The sequence below is a fragment of the Centruroides sculpturatus genome, unplaced genomic scaffold, assembly GCF_000671375.1.
Source record: "Centruroides sculpturatus isolate CEXI.00-Female unplaced genomic scaffold, Cexi_2.0 scaffold1597, whole genome shotgun sequence".
NCBI classification, from domain to species: Eukaryota; Metazoa; Arthropoda; class Arachnida; order Scorpiones; family Buthidae; genus Centruroides; species Centruroides sculpturatus.
In genome coordinates this window covers 100,035-112,380 of record NW_019385744.1, presented here as the reverse complement: position 1 = coordinate 112,380, position 12,346 = coordinate 100,035, and the positions used below count along the sequence as shown (strand labels likewise).

At 31.6% G+C, this 12,346-nt stretch overlaps 1 protein-coding gene across 2 annotated transcripts in view; it reads left to right on the top strand.

Moving 5' to 3' along the window:
- The window catches only part of LOC111641702 (laminin subunit gamma-1-like), a 35,548-nt gene extending 25,371 nt beyond the window's left edge, over positions 1-10,177 (top strand). For both annotated transcript variants that reach the window (XM_023387908.1, XM_023387910.1), the window contains 8 exons: positions 7,738-7,875; positions 7,947-8,124; positions 8,189-8,311; positions 8,388-8,502; positions 8,576-8,775; positions 8,850-9,008; positions 9,551-9,650; positions 9,716-10,177. In XM_023387908.1, coding sequence (XP_023243676.1) covers positions 7,738-7,875; positions 7,947-8,124; positions 8,189-8,311; positions 8,388-8,502; positions 8,576-8,775; positions 8,850-9,008; positions 9,551-9,650; positions 9,716-9,981 — 1,279 coding nt within the window. In that variant the 3' untranslated portion in view covers positions 9,982-10,177. The remainder of the gene's footprint in view (positions 1-7,737; positions 7,876-7,946; positions 8,125-8,188; positions 8,312-8,387; positions 8,503-8,575; positions 8,776-8,849; positions 9,009-9,550; positions 9,651-9,715) is intronic.
- Positions 10,178-12,346: the final 2,169 nt, after the last annotated feature.

Genomic DNA, 12,346 nt, shown 5'->3' with positions numbered 1-12,346 from the left:
ATTATATTTATACTAAAATAACTTCAAAAAATTATTTTATTCGAGGAATAAATGCTTTTTTTTTAAATTCTAAAACAAGATAAAGTAATTATAAAACTTCAACCCCTTTAAGCACTATACATTATTCAAATATGCATTTTCTTATCTGGAATTTTAAATTTTTGCATCATTCAATTTTATTGCTCTCATCATTAATGCATATTTTAATTCACAGAATTTTATTATTATTATTTTTTTCGTTAGTTTTTATACTGTAAAGTTAAAATTGTTCAAAAATTCTTTCTAAACCACTATTTTCTACGCTGTTTTGTTCGTATGCTGTTACTTTTTATTTTTTATGTTGAACGATTTTTGTTGTAACGCTTTAATTAATATAAAGCAATATTAATTAATATTATTAATTAATATTGCTTTCTGTGCTACGTTATTTTTCATGCAAACACTTTACTTTCTGTTATCACTCTATGTTGCATTTATTTCTACGCTAACACTTTCTATGATATCATTTTGTATGCTGCATTACTTTCTATGCTATCACTTTCTTTGCTGTCGTTTTCTATTCTACATTGTTTTCTATGCTATATAACTTTAATGCTACATTACTTTCTACTGTATACAACTTCTATGCTACATTCTTTTCACATTCTATACTAAATTCTTATCCTTATTACTATTTCTACGCTGCATTATTTTTCATGCTGTTGCTATCCATACCGTATTATATTTTCTCTATAAAAATAATAAAAAGATTGAGACGATATGATTTAACAAATTGTCCCTACCTGAAATTAAGTTTTGGGGATTTTTCATTGTCCAAAACAACGCGCTCGGAGTGAAGTAAACTCGCGAATATCTTTTGAATAACTTTCCGCGTTCATACGATTCATTCACTTTAAATACTTTAATTAAACTGAATGAATATAAAGCAATTAAACTTGAACTGCAAATTACTCTAATTTTCACTTCGTTACATACACACACACAGCACTTTCCTCTGTAAATTTTATACACTTACACCGGCGAAAAATCTAATTTTATGGGATAAAAACACAAAAAATTCCATTTCTTAATTCAATAAAAGCGTTAAACATTTATTTCTAATTTATATAAAGTCTAATTTGCTTAATTTATATAAAATTGGTGATGTTACTAATGCAATAATTTAAAAACAAATAAAATATTTTAGCTAATTTGTCTGAAAGTCATTTTGAAAAAAAAATTTTTTATTTTTATATTTAAAGAAAAAAAATAATAATTTTTCACTTTCAGAAATGTACAGAAATTATCTTGAAATCGATGCGATTTATCTGAAATTTATTATTTTAAATGAAATCGATCAGTAATCTGCATAGAAATTTATTAATTTACTTTTTCATATCGTAAAATTCATGTGTTCTCTTATCTGAATGAACAAATTTATCTTGAAATTTACAATTATTTCGAATGAAATCGACTAATTGTCTTGAAATTTTAACATATCTTAATTACTCGGTTTCAATTAAAATACTTGTAGTTATTAATTAAATTAAAATTTACATTTATCTACATTGAAATTAAGTAATTCGAATAGAATTTACAATTTATTACGTTTGGAATAACAATAATCTTATTCGAAATTCACAAACTAATTTAAGTGAATTTCATTAATGTCGATTAACAAATTTCATCTACTCCTAATTAAGATAGAAGGCTGAACCTTCGCATTTTAATCATGTTTTAATAGTAGGAGGATTTTGATTCCGGGTGATGAGTTGGTGGGGTGTAACCCCACCCCCAACAGCCTCCCATCCGAAACTCTATACGTATAACCAAACAGAATTTAATCGTGATATATTTGTGTAAATGGCTGTTACGATGTATACAGCGAGGGCTGAACACTTGAACAGTTAATAAATTATATAAATTATGTACGTGTCTAGTACACTGTTCAATGATGCTACATTTCTCTTAAAAGCTGTGTTTGATAGCTGTTATATAACGTTACTATTAAATGAAATATCACTAGTATCAATGTGGGTTTTAAATATGAAAACGTTTTAAAACATTCCTCTGGTTTTTGTTCTACTATAAGATGATGATATCCACCAATATTATTATTATTATACTAAATTTCCATACTAAATTTTATACTAAAATCTATTTCTAATAACATACAAGGTGCAAAGGGGATGTTTTATAGGAAAATATGCACTTAGATGTTAAAAGTAACAGTGACTTTTGAACACAGGCCACTAATGCTGAATAGGATAATTAGGAAAAATTTGTATTAAAAAACGAGTGGACCAAGTAAAAATGAGGCTTCAGGAACTCCTGCAGTGTTCATGAGGCCCTAATCCAGTGGAGTTTTCGACTCGTATCTGGCCACCCCACTCCAGAGTCGTAGTGAGGCCTCAAGAATACAGCATAGAAGTTCCTGAGATCCAATATATCATTGGCCTTTCTTTGTCCTTCTTTGTTGTTTATTCTAGTGATAAAGAATCGCTGTAAGCAATGTTTTAAGTGTTCAAGTTTTAAATAATTGCTGGATACTGTTCTTTGATTTGTTCAATGTTCAAATTTATTAAAATTGAGCAGTAAACCGCAAATTCTTCAGCAAAATTGCATCAAAAATTGCTAAAAATTTAGTGAATGGTTGTCTCTTTAATCCGAAAATATTTTCGGAATAAAGAGACAACTATTCACTGAACGAATATACAGCTACAATTAGTAAATTCAATATATGCTAAAAATTTATTCAAAAATTATCACAATTGATTGAAATATTAGAAAAATCAAGGAAAATTTATTAAAATTTTGTTTATTTATTATATACAAATTTGATTAAATAAAGGAAATTATATACAGAAATTTATTAAAATTATATACAGAACTTTATTAAAATTTCGTTTATTTATCATATACAAATATGATTAAATAAACGAAATTATATACAGAACTTTATTAAAATTTCTGTATATAATTTCTGTATATACACATTTACAAAAATATTTGTGTCGACTTTCATCAAAATTGCAAGTTGACATATTCTGATAAGAATTAAGAGTAAATACTTTCAATTTTAAATCCAATTAAAACAACTTTTACTAATTAATTACTTGAAAAAATGCAATTTTTTGAAAAAATTAAGCATTATTATATGAATTTTTATACAGTTTATGTGTTAAAATAAAGAAAAACGCGAAACAGGTAACTAAAGCGCATTTATCTATCGTTCTAGCGCATTAAAAATTATCTTAATTATATAAAAGTCTACTTTTTATATAGATAAAAACCTTTTACAAGTGTTTTAAGCACTACCCCCTTGTTATTATTACGTTTCTAGTATGACAAAACTTACCTTTTAAAGTGAAAAGTGGAAGGAGAACTGTTCATGCCCACTGTATAGTGAGGTATATACTGGTATGATCACGTCTACGCAGACAGGTACGTCGTCGTCATTGATTGATACTGTTGTCCACCCTAGATGGCGTTGCAATAACTTCCTGTGACAAGGGGAGACCGAGAAGGGGGGTTTTTATGTTCTTCCTTTTACGAAATGCAACTTTTGTAATGTTTAGGAGCGATGATTTTGCTTGGAAATTCTCCATAAAAATTATGCTTTAATTGTTATTTTATGCTTAAAAATTGTTATAAAATGTTAGGAATTTAGTAAAATATACTATTTTAATTATAAAGACGAGCGAAGTTAGATTATTTTTAAATTAAAGATAAAAGTTGAGAAAATATTCTTCTGGTTTCTGTTCTATTATAAGGATGATATCCACCAATATCATCATCCTTATACTAAATTTAAGCGAATGTGTCGTCAGTGCCATTATCCTGGTGTTACTTTCATGTAATATGTCATGGATATATTTATCCCTGTATTACATTCAAGAAAGGAATAGTCGAACGATATGGTTTCCTAGCTCTTTTTTTTATATAAAATAGTAATTTATAGAATAATTTGGTTATTGGGGCATTAGGTAAATCCATATCTTTAAATACGTTGTTAACCTATTTCAGTTTATCATTATAAGCAATTTTTTGATATTGACCAAAAGAGAAAAATTTGACAATAATTCTTTCCATCAATGGCAATAGCTATTATTTGAGTTGTTACAATGATCTGTAAAGCTATATCGTGATTATAATTTAATTTAAAAAAATGCAAAACAGAAAATTTAAAGTCTGTACCATGTGCAGATACCATATTAACCCTCAATGCGTTAAAGTAATATCCACTAATGATAATTTTCACTTTCCCAGCTAATATGTATATAGGCCCTATAACAATGGAAAGTACTGGAATGGTGTCAAATTTCACTCTCTGGGTTTTTTGCAAATGTTGAGTTTTGAGATAACATGAGACCCAAAAAAGTCAAGAAAAAAACCGAGATTCTGTGTAGGTGTGTTGGCGTCTATTTCGCTTAATAGAGAGGTTGCAGCCGACGTTTTCAACGCGAAAACGTGTACGTCGGACGTTCAGCGCCGCTGTCCTGTAAGCCTAGAAGTTTGAAAATGGCGTTTGGAACGTCGAGCATGATTCCACTGACGTTCCAAACTCCATTGTCAAACGTCTAGGCTTACAGGAAAGCGGCGCTGAACGTCCGACGTACACGTTTTCGCGTTGAAAACGTCGGCTGCAACCTCTCTATTAAGCGAAATAGACGCCAACACACCTACACAGAATCTCGGTTTTTTTCTTGACTTTTTTGGGTCTCATGTTATCTCAAAACTCAACATTTGCAAAAAACCCAGAGAGTGAAATTTGACACCATTCCAGTACTTTCCATTGTTATAGGGCCTATATACATATTAGCTGGGAAAGTGAAAATTATCATTAGTGGATATTACTTTAACGCATTGAGGGTTAATATGGTATCTGCACATGGTACAGACTTTAAATTTTCTGTTTTGCATTTTTTTAAATTAAATTATAATCACGATATAGCTTTACAGATCATTGTAACAACTCAAATAATAGCTATTGCCATTGATGGAAAGAATTGTCAAATTTTTCTCTTTTGGTCAATATCAAAAAATTGCTTATAATGATAAACTGAAATAGGTTAACAACGTATTTAAAGATATGGATTTACCTAATGCCCCAATAACCAAATTATTCTATAAATTACTATTTTATATAAAAAAAAAGAGCTAGGAAACCATATCGTTCGACTATTCCTTTCTTGAATGTAATACAGGGATAAATATATCCATGACATATTACATGAAAGTAACACCAGGATAATGGCACTGACGACACATTCGCTTAAATTTAGTATAAGGATGATGATATTGGTGGATATCATCCTTATAATAGAACAGAAACCAGAAGAATATTTTCTCAACTTTTATCTTTAATTTAAAAATAATCTAACTTCACTCGTCTTTATAATTAAAATAGTATATTTTACTAAATTCCTAACATTTTATAACAATTTTTAAGCATAAAATAACAATTAAAGCATAATTTTTATGGAGAATTTCGAAGCAAAATCATCGCTCCTAAACATTACAAAAGTTGCATTTCGTAAAAGGAAGAACATAAAAACCCCCCTTCTCGGTCTCCCCTTGTCACAGGAAGTTATTGCAACGCCATCTAGGGTGGACAACAGTATCAATCAATGACGACGACGTACCTGTCTGCGTAGACGTGATCATACCAGTATATACCTCACTATACAGTGGGCATGAACAGTTCTCCTTCCACTTTTCACTTTAAAAGGTAAGTTTTGTCATACTAGAAACGTAATAATAACAAGGGGGTAGTGCTTAAAACACTTGTAAAAGGTTTTTATCTATATAAAAAGTAGACTTTTATATAATTAAGATAATTGGACTGTCCGGATGGTAACATTTCAATCGGTCCGAATCGTACGTGCGACGAAAATATGAAATGAAATGGTTCAAATTTTTACAAAATATTATTATCTATTGTGAAATTTTGTCGCCCCCACTACGCTATGCCACTGGTTTGAAGACAGTTGGAAAGAAGCATATTTTGTCCTGTCAAATAAGACGGATGGACAACTTGTTGCGAAAGTGTAATATTAAAAAACTATAATATTGTTCGTCATTATACCATGAAACACAAATCATTTAATGACACTTTTCCCTAAGGATCTTTAGTAAGATATGAAAAGTTAATTTTATTTAAAAATACATTGCAACAACAAAGTTATTTCAGTGCGTTATCACAAAATTCAGCGGTGACTAAACAGCATATGAAATTTGTTACATACTTGTTAAACATCTGAAACAATTTACTGACTCAGAGATTGGGAAGGAATGCTACATCAACGCTTCCAATGTATTTAATTCTTTATAAGGAAATTTTTCCTAAAATTAATTTTAGCAAAAATTTTCTTATGAAGAATTAAACCAGAGGCATAGATTATCTCGATATTATTATTACTTTTCTGGAGAATAATAATGTTGATATAAAAAAAAATCCAGCAACGAGAGTTGCCTAACTTTCCCGGCTGTTATGAGTTTTTATTTGAAAAAATAACTTTTATATTATTAAGCAAATAAATAAAATTGTGTATGGCGCCATCTGTTATGAGATTTTGGTTTAAAAAAGTTTTTATATTTTTAATTGCTATCAAATGACAAAAAGCTTACTTTTGAGGATTGTGATAAGTTTTATAAAAAAAGAGAAAAGTGTAAATATTAATGAAAAATAAAATCTTCATGAAGTTCTACCTCTCTGGAGATATGACACGTCACCTGTTTATCTCCTCACCCACTCGACCTCAAACATCAAAACTTAACATCAAAATTTAATAGCATAAATGCCCCTCAAATACAAGCCACCATACCAAATTTCGTTTCTTAATCTTCATTCCATCCCGAGATAATGGAGAGGTTGCGGCCGACGTTTTCAACGCGAAAACGTGTACGTCGGACGTTCAGCGCCGCTGTCCTGTAAGCCTAGAAGTTTGAAAATGGCGTTTGGAACGTCGAGCATGATTCCACTGACGTTCCAAACTCCATTGTCAAACGTCTAGGCTTACAGGAAAGCGGCGCTGAACGTCCGACGTACACGTTTTCGCGTTNGGGGAAACACGGTAGTAAAATAATTTTAATATTAATAATAATAATTTAGTAACAAATTTATTCATAGTAAAATGTACTCGAGGGCCGTAAAAATTATTTGGCGGGCCGTATACGGCCCGCGGGCCGCCAGTTGGACAGCGCTGCTCTACTGGATAAAATTCGGTAATTTAGCGGCACTGGAATGTAGTAATAATGTTTCCACAAAAAATCAGGATATCACTGTTAGAGAGAGTTTGCGTCACAGATGCGGGAAAAGTCCCGTCATCAAGTGGTACAATTCCTTACTTGTCATCTCAATAATAGTCTGGTAATCCTTTGTAGAAACATTACCAGTTGCACCAAATTACTGATTTTATCCCATTTGACACATATATTTATTCTCATAAAGTACAACGTTTTTCCTGTTTTCTATAAGATGAATCACGTTTTCTCGATGTTATAATGATTTTATACACTAGAAACATTTATAGCAACCACAAAATAAACTTCAAAGTTATTCATTTGTGCAATTTTCCGGAGAATTTCGTTTATTGTTTGAATATTTAAAGTATATGTAGCCGAGTTACTGTCATTTTTTTCAGTTAAAACGATTATATATCGATTTAAGCACTTGTTATAAATGCTTTATTTTGCAAGAGTATGATCTGTATGCTTATTTATATGATCTGTATATTAACTTTTATTAAATTTTAGCCACGAAGAGATGGCAGCTGAAGTGAAGATTTTCAGTGATGACGCTCTGAATATATCAGCAGAAGCATTCCAATTAGCTAGAAGCACTGTAGATTCTTTAGATAAATTGAACAGAGAAGTGTATGCCTTAAATAAAAAGTAACATTTCTTCTTTCTCTGCTTTTCGAACACTATATAATAGGTATATTAATGAGAAGTTTTTCTTTAAGGCTGAATGATGTAGAAGATATGATAAACAGGTCGAAAAAATTATCACAGGATGCGCATAGAGAAGGCGAAGAAGCTTATGACAAGGCACTAGACGTGTACACTGACGTGCATTCATTGATTATACCTGAAGTTAACGAGAGAAGAATGAAAGACGAAGCAGCTTATATTATTGACGAGGTATGCGAATTACACAAAGATTGTTACTACATAATTTATGAGATTTAAAACTTTACTATTTCAGGCTCAAAGAATTCGTAGAGAAGCGGACGAAGTAGAGGATTTACATAAAGGTACCGTCGACAAACTTCAGAATGCGTTAGAAAGCTTGCAGGATCTTCTGGATGCTGCAAATTATCAACAACAGGCAAGTTTATCTTTATCATGTTAAATTAATTTTTGATATTACATCGGATTTAATTATAAAAAAATTCATTGAATAGTTAACGGACGAGTTATTGGGGGATACAGATTCTGCTCTTTCCAAAGCTCTAGACGCAATTAAATTAGGGGAAGACACATTAAAAGACGCACAAAAGACTCTGGAAACGTTGAAAGGTTAGCTTAAAAGAAAATAAGAAGTCGAAAATATGCCGGAAAGTTTAGTTATTGTCCAAATTTTACGTTTCAGGATTCGACAAAGTCGTTCAAGATAGCAAAGATAAAGCCGAGGATTCTCTGAAAGATATACCTTTCATCAGATCTTTAATTAAAGAAGCGGAAGACAAAACTAAAGAAGCCAACGATGCCTTAGGAAATGCAAAGCAGGATGCTTTCGAAGCACGTGACATAGCGCAACAAGCTCAAAGGATCGCGGAACAAGCTTCGAAAGTATGTCGATATTTTCTTATCAGTAAAGATAATTATGCTTATGATTTATATACTTTTGGTTTTATTACCACTAGAAAGCTAAAGACATTCTTCAAGAAGCAGACAAAACAATGGCTCTGGCAGATAAACTGAAGGAACAAGGAGAAGAACTTTCCATTCACATAGACGATGCGGAGGAGAAACTTCGAAGCGCTGAGAAACAAGCTGCCGACGAAAATCAATTAGCACACGAGGTACTGTACTAGAAAATCTTTGTTGTACAATAGTCTAATCTTTAGTAAGAGTTCTCGGAGAAAATAACGGTGAAAAAGTTAAGATAAAGTTAAGTTTGCTAATCTTTCATTAATATTAGGTTAGTTGCCTAGATGATATAGTGTTCTCATATTGCTGCAAGAGGGAGAAAATCAAGAGGAACATTACACTCCTTTTGACTTTTCATAGTTGTCAACACATCTAGGAAATTCAAGAGCACTTTGCAATGCATTGTTGTACAGAGATTTAGTTTAATAAATAAATTTGAACTCGAACACTATTGGTCCTACTCCATAGTGAAAATCGTAAAAGTTTTTACAAATTAATTTAGCCCATACTTTCTTTTCCTTCTCTCGGGATATTCTCATTACCGAGGCTCTTCCTCAATCAAATATTACCTTTATTATTAGACACCATTACGTCCTTACTTAATGTTAAATTAATAATTATTATTTTTAAACGAAGCGACATGAATGCTTTGCATTCTCATCTACTTAACACGAAATTTTTCTGTTAAATTTAGGTCCTACATAAGTCTGGAGAAATTAAACACGATGCTCTTAACGTCGCCAAGAACGCTAACGATGCTCTCGACGATATTTACGACATCTTAAGACAATTAGGTACGTACTTTTTAATTACAGATTGCATATAATGTTATCCTAATTATATATACATCCCTTGTTAGATAATCTGGATGACGTTGATGGATCCCTGTTGAACGAACTCGAAAGGAAACTGTTGAGAGCTGAGAAAGAGATGAGGGATTCGGATCTGGATGCCAAAACGGCCGATCTCAGGGATGCTAGGAAAAAACAAGCCGGATGGATGAGGGATTACGAATCAGAGATTGAGTTGTTGGAGAAAGAAGTAGAAAATATAGCGGCTATACGCGCTTCTTTACCCGACGGATGCTATAGACGAGTTAAATTGGAACCAGCCGAAAATGCGTAGGATTTTTTGTTTTTTAAATAATTTAATGTCTATTCTTTAACGTCGCTAAACTTCTAATGTTACTTAAAAAAATGTTATCGATGTTTAATATGGTATCTACACGTGTTGAGAGATCTACTTGTTCCAGATTGCGATAACGCATCGACTGTCTTTTAAAATTTGTGCACAAAAAGTAATTAAATTACTGTTGAAGTGTTTTATACGTATCGTTGAATTCTCTTTTTTTTCTACAAAGAAATTTAAAGGATAAAGAATTAAAATTGTAATTTTATAACGAGCCCAAATCTATATACGAGATTCTCAATAACTACTGTCACATAAATCAATTAGTCTAAACTTACTCTACAGAAATTTTTGTCATTCATACTTCACGAATTTCGTTTCTAGTGACAATTCTCGTAGTGTGCGGATCCTCAGACCACTTTCAGAGCGGCAGCAGCTATCTATTATGTGTATTATTTTTAAAAATACGCTGATACAATCACGAATTTCGTTACGGAACATCGTTTAACGAATATATACGAGTCACTTCCGTCACGAACCGCGTTCAACAATCGTGTGCATACACGTATATAGGTGGTACCTCGAACTCGAATGCTCCAGAATCCGAACAATTTCTTCCAGTAAATTTTGCCAAAAACTTCGAACTTTTCTTGAAACTCGAACACGAAGATGGCCATTTTGTACGATGTATTATAGTATATCTGCATTTACTTTTTCATTATTTTTAATCTATTTTTTATTTTCATTGTTTTATTCATTTATTAGGGCATTAAATTGTGTAATTTTAGCGTAAATTATGACGTTTTTAGAATTAAAGTGGGCACTTTTGGATTTTGGGAATGGATTAACTCACTTTACAGTATTCCTTACAGAAAAAAATTGCTTTGCAACTCGAACGTCCTCTAGAAACGAATTAAATTCGAGTTTTGAGCTATCACTGCATACAAACGGTTTGTAGGTCTTTTGGGAACATATTGTCTCTTCCACGTGTCTCAAAACATATGCTCGGAATCCTCGAATGTACCTTGTGACACACGCTCATTGTTTTATGCTATAAATTATATACGAAATATGAAATTTAATAAATAAGTTATACTATTTTATGGCTGACACAATTTGTAACGTCGCTGGGAAACATTTTCTTTCACCCGAAGTTATAAACTTGTGATTTTATTCCTTTTATCTGGAAGAAAATTCTAGATCTGATTCAGATATGAAAGAAAATCCTGGGAAGAATCTTCTTGAAGTTCTTTCAAGTAAAGTTCTAGATGAATCTTCTAAATGAATCTTCTAAATGAAGTAGAACTCCAAAATTTCAAATACTGTAAATCAAAGATAACTATAATTAAAGTTAAAGAGAGGTTATTTTATTCTTCCGAATGTATGTAAATACTCGTAGCACGAAGAATGAGTTTTATCTTTTTTACTTAATAAAATGACAGAGCCACTTTTCGATTTCCAGAAATCATTCAGCGCATTAAATATTGATAACACATTTTTAATTACAGTAATTATTCATAATAATTAAACGAAGAAATTAATTAATTAATGTAGTTTCGTAATTGTATCTGTATCTAGATAAATACGTCAACAAACAATAATATTTTGCGCTGAAATCATATTATGTTTTTATATTAAACAGCATAAGAAAACCTAAAATTTCGGCATTAATTTATTAATTAATAGCATCAAAAATTTCATAAAAGCGTTTGCGAAAGTCTCTAGAATCTGTTGAAGAATGTCATTAAAATAAATTTTTATGAAAATTTTTTGATTCTGATGAAACCGTGTTGTTGTTGATTACCTTGCTTCTTAATAGACACATTACGGTGACGTTATTCAACACTTGGCAGATAATCCAGTACTTTATTCAGTTGGAACGCTATTTACAATTGCGTTTCGGGCATTGGCCCCTCTTCAGCCAACTCAAAGGCACATATCACGAGCGTACAGATGTCGTACAGGATGGACACTTTCATATTCCATATATCAAGTGGACAGTAAACAGATTCGAGGCTAACTGCTTGGTTACTGGGCTTTCGAATATGACATTCTGTAGTTATGTTCGTATATCATATCAAAATTCACACAATAACTGTTGTAACATTTCCTATGACGAGTTTCGCGTAAAGTCATCCCAGCGACACTATTTGGTCTGTAGCTTATATACGGACATCAAATTTACACTATCAGTTGTAGCCTTACATAGAACAAGTCTCGCATACAGTTATCACAACCATGTGATAACTGTATGCGAGACCGAAGAGCCAGCTGTATCCGAACGGCCTATACGCGCGCGCGGGAAATAATACATTACGGGAGGACTTTTATGGGGAACTGGCCTCCTATTCAGTCGTTATTG